Here is an 11,338-nt window from a genome sequence, read left to right as displayed (position 1 = left end):
TATATGCCAAAACTTAGTCAAAATGCGATTTTTACCAAACAATAAAAATGTAACAAAAGCATGCATTCCATACAATTTTGTAATGTGAATATAAGATATATTCCAATGTTACTACTACTGTTTTTAAACTAAGACGACCTCTCTCTCGCCCATGGGGAGGATCCATGCAGGATCAGGAGAGAACGTTAAGATGCCCATATCTACCTTATGAAATGATTCTTCACGTCCATTTCCTCGCCGCAAACAATTGATAAGCTGGTGATTGTGCTGTTTTTACCTCAACGGTCGTCGTCTTTCCGCCCACATACATTCACTAGCATATGACAGTTTCTAGGAATATTTGACAATTGGTTTCTTCAGTTCCCCATATATAGAACAGAATGCACCGGCTCGTCTTTGAAGGGACAGCTAATAGTTACTTGCATGGCGCGCAGCTGATTGGCTTCTCCACTGCCTGACGTCACGAGACTGTGAATAAGGCTGGCTCGTGTGCTTTCAGGAACATGCAGAGTACTGCAGACAACGCGGAGCGTCAATCCTGCACAGAGATGTCACACGCATCCTACCATCACTAGCATCATTTACCAAAAGAGAACTCGAGGGGACAGATAGCCAACAGAGCCGGAGGAAACACACTTTTTCCTTGAAATATTTTGATAGGAAATTATTTCGATTCTCATCGGGTCCTAAACAGTGGATAAGCGGTCATGTCAAAGAACATTGAATTATTTATAGGCACGCGCGTCTTTCTGTGTGACAGTATTGCCCCAAAACAATTGTGTTAGATGTGCGTCTTCAACAGCGACTGGCACACGTTGCTTTTTCGGCCAATGCTTCACTTTGATGACTACGGATACTTGCTGATAGGCTATGGTTCTCACATTATAGCCAATCTTCAGAGGTGGCTTGATATTTTTTGCCATTTGATTGGCTTCATTTAAACCGATGTGTGTTTGGTGTATGGAAGAGGATCCGAAGGACTGGCGTCTAAGGCTTTGACTACCTCACCTGGGAGGACTCATCTTGGCGAACGGTCTCCATCCTGTACTTGGATCCTATAAACCTCCATGCTGACCACTTCAGAGGAGAGTATAAGAGGTAGGATAGCGACCAGGCTACCCATCTACTGTTTATGTGAACACATTGATCCAGGACATCCGAGCGAAAAAGGAACCAAATACTCCAAATACAAAACATCCAATAACCGGTGTGTGTTGTTGATTTGCTTTCTGCTCAAGTCAAGAGTGTGAGTTAGACGACCACAACCTCAGGAGGCTGAACAGACCACGGTTGCGGAGAGGGTGCAAATCCAAAGAGGATGGTCCACTGTGCCGGGTGCGAGAGGCCTATACTGGACAGGTTTCTCCTCAATGTTCTGGACAGAGCGTGGCACGTCAAGTGCGTACAGTGCTGCGAGTGTAAATGCAATTTAACAGAGAAATGCTTTTCTCGAGAGGGGAAACTATATTGCAAAAACGACTTCTTTAGGTAAGCTTGACTGGTGGGTGCTTGCTCCCTTTCATTCGTCCTTTACTACAGTAATTATTATTTCAGATGTGTAGTCTTGGATAAGCATTTCCGTGTTTCTGCTAAGTTAACAATACTATCCTAATGTTCTCAGTCAAATGCATATTTTTCTTTAAAAAATACTATTGCAAATACGAAACATTTTCGATATAATGTATTATTGGCTAATAATGAAAATATAAACTCTGTCATTTGTTTAGTGTAAAAAAAAAGAAAAGAAAAGAGGTGACTCTAACTTCTGAACTAATGAACACAAAAGTAGAGCACGCAATAAATTGCAAAACTATCTGAAGACATGCGATAATTACACCTTAGACCTTCAAATTGTATTTTAGAAAACTGTTGAGCCAATATGCTCTCAAAACATTTACCATTATAATTTGCTTATAACAAAATGATAGGTATATTCAAGGCTAAATACTTCATGGGATGTATTATATATGGCACGTATTAGTACATTAACCACTCTAAATAGTATCTGTACTCATTTCAAATATGGTTAAAAGACAAATAAGATTGCATCCAATTCCTTCAGAATTTCTAAGTGCTCGGTGTGGCTGTGGATTTGGAGGTGTTGCTTCAGAAGCTTTGGTTAGGAGAGCCAGTAATTAAAGGCTTGTTCATTTGTATTGTTATGCTAAAAGATGGACAGCAACATTAAACGCGTGTGTACTCGTCCTCGGTATGGGGTATGAAGGAAATCAATCACACGTTGTTTATAAGGCGTAGAGGTGCAGAGAAGCGGCTAGAATCAATACTTCATCGGGGTAGTGTGGAGGAAGTGTGTATCTCGGCCCAGTGGCAAAGCTATCTGCCTAGGACCCTGTGTTTGCACGGCTCCAGTGAGAAGGACATGATAAGTGGATTTAAATAACTAACCTCTTTAAAAGATCAAACAAGTAGACAATGCAATCACAGACTTGCAGTCAACAATCAGTGTCCATAATCTCAATACACATTAGTTTCCGTTAAAATCAACAAAAAGAGGATCATCACACAGTACTAACTTGTATATTGCAATGTGTATTATTTCCTAATTGGATTACACATTTAGGGCTGTTGTTTTGTGTTATAAAGGATGGATTCTTTTTCATAATGATCATCTACATTTCAGGATGGACAACACTAACATGTATTTTCGTTAGGTCTAAATAGGCCTAAAATGCGATTATAGGCAGTTCTCTTATTTACACAAAAACGTGTTTATAATGGAACAAATATTTTTTGATTCGGCAAAGTAAGAAAATGTGTCCGTTGACAATGAATACAGAAATATAATAGATGTACAGGGCCTACTACAGCTAACGATAATTATAAAGAACAGGACCACATATGGCAATTATGGAATCATTCTCATCGTGAACCATTGCAACTGAGAGGCAGAGGTTAGGGTTACACTCTTAGAAAAAAAGGTTCCAATGGGGTTCTTTTACAGTCCCCATAGGAGAACCCTTTTTGGTTCCAGGTAGAACCATTTTGGTCACAGGTCGAACTATTTTGGGTTCCATCTATAGCCCTCTGTTGAAAGGGTTCTACATTGAACCCTAAACGGTTCTCCCTGCAACCACAAATGTTATTCAATGGATTCTCCAATGGGGAAAGCCGAAGAACCCTTTTAGGTTCTAGATAGCAACTTTTTTTCTGAGACTACGCAGTGACCTATATTTAAAAACATATGTATTTATTCACACTCTCACTATGCAATCGTTGTATACTAACATATACTGTTTGGTTTTGCGCCTAAATACATTTTAATAATCGTGCATTCTTCCTCTGTCCCCTCGCAGGAGGTTTGGGACAAAGTGCGCGGGCTGTTCTCAGGGCATCTCGCCGAACGACTTGGTCCGGAGGGCAAGGAGCAAAGTGTTTCATCTCAACTGCTTCACCTGCATGATGTGTAACAAACAGCTATCCACGGGAGAAGAGCTCTACATCATAGACGAAAATAAATTTGTCTGCAAAGAAGATTATCTAACCCACAGCAATGGGAAAGACACAAACCTTCTCTCAGGTAGGCCTATACGGCCAAATTGGCTTCATAATTTTGGGCGCATGGCTACAAGTGGCGCGGCAGGTAGCCTAGTGGTTAGAGCGTTGGACTAGTAACCGAAAGTGTTGCTAGATCGAATCGCCGAGCTGACAAGGTTCAAATCTGCCGTTCTGCCCCGGAACAAGGCAGTTAACCAACTGTTCCTAGGCCGTCATTGCAAATAATATTTTTTTCTTAACTAACTAGCCTAGTTAAATAAAGGTAAAATTAAAAAAATAAAGCAATGTAACCGATGTGACTTGTTCCGCCCACATTTTGGTGTTGAATAATCATGCATCGTTCTCTTCCATGTAGGGTAGGCCCTATGCCAAAACTATTTTATTTTATTGTAAAAACAGAAATAACGATTTGCGCAATTGCATTGCCTATATTTTTACACTATTGCTGAAGATTTCTTTGGATTTGTAAGCCAAAGTATCCAATTATATTTGCATAGATGTTAATTATCGGGTTGTATGACTATTGTAGCTTATTGATTTTATCGTAGGCTAATTTAGGCTAAAATATAATTGAGAACACAAATAGTGTTCATAAAAATAATTTAAATCTGCATCGGTTATTATTTCAGGTAGGCCTATTGTTTAATACTATATCAATAATTAAAAAATATATATTTTAGTAAGGCTATAAAGGCCTACACAAATAGGCCACTAGTAATCATTCATATTCCTCATTGTGTTGAAATTATAGGTCTACAAATGGACTGTGTGTCTAAGCGTTTTCTGTCCTTTTTCGTTTTCACAGTAACAGCATGTAGCGACCCAAGTTTATCCCCGGATTCTCAAGACCAGTTACAGGACGATGTGAAGGACTCTGAAATAGCCAATCTGTCGGACAAAGAAACGGGTAGTAATGAGAACGATGGCGAGAACCTTGGCGGTAAACGACGTGGACCGCGAACCACCATCAAAGCAAAGCAACTGGAGACCCTAAAAGCGGCATTCGCTGCCACCCCCAAACCCACGAGACACATCAGGGAGCAGCTCGCGCAGGAGACGGGGCTGAACATGAGAGTCATTCAGGTAATGGCAAAGACAAATGCACTATAATGACATGAATGTAATTCCTGATGCAGCTCATGTTGTATTGGTATGGGAGTGAATGAGAACCGTATAGTGGGGGGGAGTGATGGACCCTCACCTTGTGCGCTTTCAGGGTTACACACTTATAGCGTGTGATATAGCAGCTTGTATTGTATTGAAATTATCTCCATGTTGGGCACCCTGTCAACAGTTCGCCACAAACAGAGGCCTGATCACAATCACTCCGCTCCTTTCTCATATGCCTTCCCGCTTAAAGACGGGGTTGCCTAGAAATTGCATGGTCACATTGACTTGAAAGAGCGAAAGATTGGCTGTCATCGAGGTTTATTTGGAAAGCGTAATTTATATGGGTATTTTTTATTCTTGGCGTGCAGGATGGGTAAACACGCCAACTGGCGTAAGACTGGTGAGAGCGATGGGAGTCTTGGCAACGCTGGACCATCACGTTTTGCGACCACATTTAGCCATGCTGTGACCATTTTCAGTCAAGTGTAAACGCAGAAATCTGTTCAGGAGACTTCAAAATGCCTCCTTACCCCCAGTCTAGTATAGCGTAAATCATTTCAAATAAGCATGCCGTATATTGACAAATAATAACAACAACAAACACAATTATTATGAATAATTTTATTATGAATAATATTGTTATTGTTATTATTATTATTACCATTGTTATTTAATTTTGACAAATTGCATTACCTAATGCAAAAAAAAGTAAGCTCGGCCTGTCATTTGGAAGGCTTTTTTGTTTGGTGGCATTATTTTTGGCCTATTTTCAAGAGTTGAAAATTTGGCTATTGAAGATACACACCTGATTTTGAATGTTTAAGTTGGTCTCTGTATCGTACTACCTAAGTTGGGACAATGTATCGTATGTACAAATAAGCGCATCCACACCGCCGAGGGTCTTCCATGATAGGGCTCGTGCTGCGGGGACTTGGTAATGTAACGACAAAAAATTGAAAGCAGATCAAGTGAAAAAAATATCAAGATTATTAAGGTGGCGAGGTTGGATATTTAAGAGCTTCAAGGAAGAGCATAATTAGCCGAAGGAATTCAAGGGTGGATATATAGATTACGAAATAATAACCTCGCAGAGCCGTGTAATATATTGCTAACAACCCTCCTATTAAGTATTAATTGTAGATTTTAAAAGTTCCCGCTGCTGCCTCCTTACTCGGGGTAAATGGAGGGTTAAAATAACATTAAACTGAGGTTAGATCTCTGCGACTGGAGTGACGATAATGAATAGTAATATTCTCCCAGGAATAAGACTACTCCATCGAGTCACCACGCACAGAACCTAACGACCATGCAGGGCAGCGCGCGCTCCGGCACAAAAAGGGCACCCAGGTTACACATGGCCTAGGCATTGCTTTGTTGTTGATCACGGATCTATAAACAAAGCAATGATAATATAACGGTAAAGCAGTAATACTTGTACACAAACGGACACCATACATAATGCTTATATTGTTGGAATAGATCTGATATTAGAGTTAGGCTACTTTTTATGTAGGCTACCAATCTATAATGATATTTCAACGAAAAAAAGTTTTCGATCTATAGTGAAGTAAAGTGTTTGTTTTTATTTGATTGACTATCAAATATGGATTCTGCAGCTTTACATCCTGTGTGCATTCAATTATTTATCATAATGTATTGAGATGTGTGTTCAAACGTCATTTTGGATACAGAGGCAATCTTTGCTGTGAGCCCCTCTCTCGTCTCCAACGCTCCAGCCGTAATAATTTCACTTCAATCCTTCCAATACATTTCATTTTCATTAACGTTGGTCTATGCTGACTTTTGTGCTTCATAGGTATGGTTTCAGAACAGGCGGTCCAAGGAGCGACGTATGAAGCAATTGAGCGCCCTGGGCGCGAGACGGCACGCGTTCTTCCGGAGCCCGAGGAGAATGAGAACGCTAGTGGACCGGCTGGAACCCGGGGAATTAATTCCAAACGGTCCTTTCTCATACTACGGAGGTAAGAAGAGTGATGAAACGGCTTGGGTGTCCCAGCGGGTTTACCGGTGTCACATGTTTGTCTGAAATGGCGAATCATTTGACATGTGTCCGCCAAGCGCTGTTTCCATTTTGTCGCGCTGCCCCAGGACGCCTTTGATGACTATCATGGCTTATCAGATGAGCTCAACACACATCATTGGAATAGGACCTACACCGAGAGGAGAGCTTTAAAATGTTTGAGTATGGATGGACATTATCTAGAGATGGATTAGTTAGGATGCTGTGCCAAATCTTCAGGTGTTAAAAAAGTGATATAAGATTTATTACAATGGGAGATAATTAACGATTTACGCATTTGGCAAAAACACCACAAAAAGGTATAAAGGGATTCGAAATTGATGTTGTCAAAATGTAAATGTTGAAATAACGTGTCTCTTTAAATGTCTCAGATTATAGACTCCAATCGTCTGACCCATTTGTCCAAACTAGAAAAAAAAGACATAAAATAGGCCTAATAAAAATAACAATTACAGTAGTATGGAGAATACATCTTGTTATGGTGTCCATGTAAGCCAAACAGCGCCTAATAGCAGTTAATACAATAGGCCTAAATGTGTCGTTAAATATGAATAAATAATCACTAGAACACTATTATTATTTTCTATGTATGTCAGGTATATTACGTCAACATTCAAACTGTATTAAGAGGGGAAGATGCTCATTACCAAATGCCATTGCATTCCCTGTGATCCCTGTCTGGAACGGGTTCATTAATAAATAACTCATCCATAAAATTTCGGTCAAGGGGTTAGTTAGAGAGGGCTCCAAGCCATTGCATTATCTCACTGACCGAATTGTCTTTACTTTTTTCCTTACAAGATGACATTCACATGCAAGAAAGGTGCATTTGTAGGCCTTCTGTTTTCCTAGGAAGGAGCTCGAAACATATTTGGTTGTGACATTCATTTTGTGTTACTTTGAGGAATATTTAGAATGTTGATGATCGGAGAGAGTAGTTGAATATGAGAAATTATTAATACACAAAGTCAATCTAAAATGTGTATCTATTCCTTTTCCAAGGACACAACACTGTTTTGGGGAAATGTAACTGTATGGTTTTAAATAGGGGGTGCTTATATTAGTCCTGTTTCACTGCATGTACAAGTGGGTAACCTGTACAAGTGTGAGGTGTGAAATGAAAATGTGTTTTTTGCATATCCCAGCTCCCCCTGAGACACCCTTGGAGAGTAGGGTAACGGCCAGGGATCAGCTGTTATTTACTGCAGCCCTGGAGCAAATAGGATTAAGTGCCTTGCTCACGGGCAGATCAACAGATTTTTCACCTTGTCGGCTTGGGGATTCAGACTACCAACATTTCGGTTTCTGGCCCAATGCTCTAGTCACTAGGCTACCTGCTGCCCTTGAAATATAATAATGTAGGCTTTCTTGATTATAGTGAAGTATGTGCGTCCTTATTTCAAATTTCCTAACATGTTTTGTGGATATCAATAGTGTGTGGTGGACTCTGGTCCTTTGTGGTGTGCAGTGGGCCTAATACTATTCTGCTGAAATGAAACATTGATTTCAGGAGGTAAAATCGCTGATGAAATGGTCCCCATTTTAATTAATTTTGCGGTGGCGTTGTTCTCCCCACCCAATTGCATTTTTGATTTAAGTGTAACTTTGACTAATGTGCCACGGCGAGGGTTTCTCCCTATGCAACTTCAGGCTATGTATATTCAATGAATTCCTGAAAATCTCTGAAATCATTTTTACTCACCCTATTGTTCCCAGGCTAACCCAGATTGTTTTTGTTGATCTGCAGATTATCAGAGCGAGTACTACGGTCCAGGAGGGAACTACGACTTCTTTCCTCAGGGGCCTCCGTCGTCACAGGCACAGACCCCCGTAGACCTCCCCTTCGTGCCCTCCTCAGGCCCAACGGGCACCCCTCTAGGTGGTATGGACCATCCCTTGCCCGGGCACCACCCCTCCAGTGAGGTGCAGCGCTATTCTGACATCATGTCCCACCACCCTGGGGACTCGCCCAGCCCAGAGCCAGGCATCCCGGGGCCCATGCACAGCATCTCCTCTGAGGTGTACGGCCCCAGTCCGCCCTTTACCTCACTGTCTCTCAATGGCAGCGGATACGGCAACCACCTGTCCCATGCACCCTCGGAAATGAACGAGGGCACCGTCTGGTAGCTCAAGAGAGCGGACTGTACCACCGAGAGATTCAATAGGGGAGGACAGGAGAGCGGGCAAGGGTAGGGGCAGGGGTAGCGACACCAGTCAAATATTTTTTTGTCAATCATATTTATTTATTTAATTAATTTCCCCATATGATATTTTTTTGCAGGGAAAATAAATATGGCGAAAATCAAAACGTGGACAATGTGGTTGTAAGCATTTACCTTGGTATTGTGTTGATGTTTTGATTGCTTCTTTTTTTAAACCCGAATAAGGACTTGGGCACATAAAAGACTGTGTGTGACTGTTGACCCTGTGGGCCCCTGGCGACCCCGGGCCCCTGCTCTCCATGGCTGTGACCCTTCCTGACTCCTGTCAGTGGCCTAGCACAGTGACGCCCCTCCAAACACATGCCACTGGGAAAACAACCATTCTGAAAACAAGTAATATGTCCCAAATCCACAAAAACATCATTAGCTACTGTCAAAGACTCAACAGCTTTACAGAAAAAGAAGGAAGGGTGGTTGGTCTGAACGCTAACCTGCGCCGCTGGCATTAGAAGAAGGCTGAAAGGCGTCTGACTCTATTTATGGCACTAGACGTGTCCCTTGTATTTATTCAAAAGCTCCTCAGACCTCTTTGCCTCTCAAGGCTCTGCCATATTAACACTTAAACAACCTTTTTGACACTAAATATATTTCTGAAGGCCAGGGGAAATACATTTTTTTCTCTCCATCCAGACAGTTTTCTTTTTTTGGTAAAAACAAAATCAAACCACCAAATCTGAAGAAGTTGGCCTTCAAAGGGAGACAAAAGGCAAAGTTATATGGCTTGTGAACCCTTTATTTAAATTGAACAGAACTTGAAATGTTGTTAAATGAAGTCTACCTTCTAAAAATCGTTTAATGGGGGTCTGAAAGGGACTAGAACAGTCAACTGTTTACGTAATATATTTCATTCAGGAGTTAAAAGTATCAAACCATGTTTTAGAATCTCTTGATCAAGATAAAATGTTCCAAGCAACCAACCAAACTTTTGTATTGATTTTATTTATATTGTATGAAGACAAACACATTTGCTGGGGTTGTGGTTCACTGTGCTAGTTTGTACAAGATGTTGTTTACAAAAAAAACACACAAAAAACACAAGTAGACAGTTGCCAAATAAAAAATAGCACAAATACTGTAAAAGTGCTTTGCACCATCATCTGCAGAATGTGTTGAGACAAAGTGTAAGTGTTAAACATGCTAAGGAGTCATTTACTTCTTCATTTTTTTAGTGTGCTGAAAAACATTCATAAAGTTGTTAATATAACATACTTAGACAGGTTTTATTTTTGTGTCTTCAAATGAAAATCCAAACCATTTAATTGATGGTCGAATATGCAGCTACCAGCTGCTACTTTCTTTAAATATCAAACCCTCATGGTATGTCTGTTATTGTTCTAATAAACCTAAGCTTATGTGACCTCCAGTGCATATTAGACCATTCACTGTATAAATACAACATGTTGAAAACAATTGTGAGTTTTTAATAAAAATAGAAAATATACAATTTGAATGATAACACATTTTCTTTGGACCGATCATCTCTTACCTTATATATATTTTATATTTCAAAATAGTAAAATGTCAGTGTAGGTTATTTCTCTTATATGTTCTTTCCAATTTAGTACGGCGTAACTGTTTATGAATCTCTTTAATGAAGTCAATTCAACAGGTTTAGCATAATAACCACTGCAGTACAGTATTTGCTAAATGCAAGCAGTTTGATCTGATTTGCACATCCATACATTGAATGGAAATGTAAACCACTGTTTTTGATAAACACACACACACACACACACACACACACACACACACACACACACACACACACACACACACACACACACACACACACACACACACACACACACACACACACACACACACACACACACACACACACACACACACACACACACACACACACACACACACACAATCCAGTAATAACCACTTAACAACTGGATGCTGTATTGACTAGCACTGTTGTCACACCATGTCTTGCTATGTATGGCGGTGCTCTTCACACACCTATCTGAAGGGACATTTTCTTCAGTATCACAGCAGAGCATGGGTTATTGTGGTTGCAATTTTACTTCTCACTCTGTTAAGAAGAACAATTCATATATAGAATACTGCAGGGATTCGAATAACAAGGAAACCTTGCTGACTGGATTTAGTCCAGTAATAGAAATGGTTGACAGCGTTGCAGCAGCCAACACAAGGGGGACTTCTTCAGTAATTCCACAGAATTCATTCTTAAATTATGCTGATATGGTTTCTTTTCCCACAGTACTAGCAATGGTTTTGACCTCTTGGAAGTCATTCCACTTCTTGAGGTCGTGGAAGGACTGTGATGATGAAGAAACTATGAATCTGGGCCTCTTGGTTATTATAGTTTTATTATTCCTACCTCATGGGAATTGGATGCCTAGTCAGTTGCACAACTGAATGCATTCAACCAAAATGTGTCTTTCCCATTTAACCTAATCCCTCTGAATCAAAGAGGTGC

General features: G+C 40.4%; 1 protein-coding gene across 1 annotated transcript; it reads left to right on the top strand.

The window, feature by feature from the left end:
• The first annotated feature begins 560 nt into the window (after window positions 1-560).
• On the top strand, window positions 561-8,846 carry LOC135545300 (LIM/homeobox protein Lhx1). The gene is made up of 5 exons (XM_064972922.1): window positions 561-1,488; window positions 3,315-3,538; window positions 4,322-4,599; window positions 6,443-6,608; window positions 8,415-8,846. The coding sequence occupies exons 1-5, from the start codon at window positions 1,319-1,321 to the stop codon at window positions 8,792-8,794; spliced, it is 1,218 nt and encodes a 405-aa protein (XP_064828994.1). The 5' UTR covers window positions 561-1,318; the 3' UTR covers window positions 8,795-8,846.
• The last annotated feature ends 2,492 nt before the right edge of the window (window positions 8,847-11,338 follow it).

This window comes from Oncorhynchus masou, chromosome 9 (genome assembly GCF_036934945.1).
Source record: "Oncorhynchus masou masou isolate Uvic2021 chromosome 9, UVic_Omas_1.1, whole genome shotgun sequence".
Lineage (NCBI taxonomy): Eukaryota > Metazoa > Chordata > Actinopteri > Salmoniformes > Salmonidae > Oncorhynchus > Oncorhynchus masou.
This window is presented reverse-complemented; position numbering and strand designations above follow the sequence as displayed.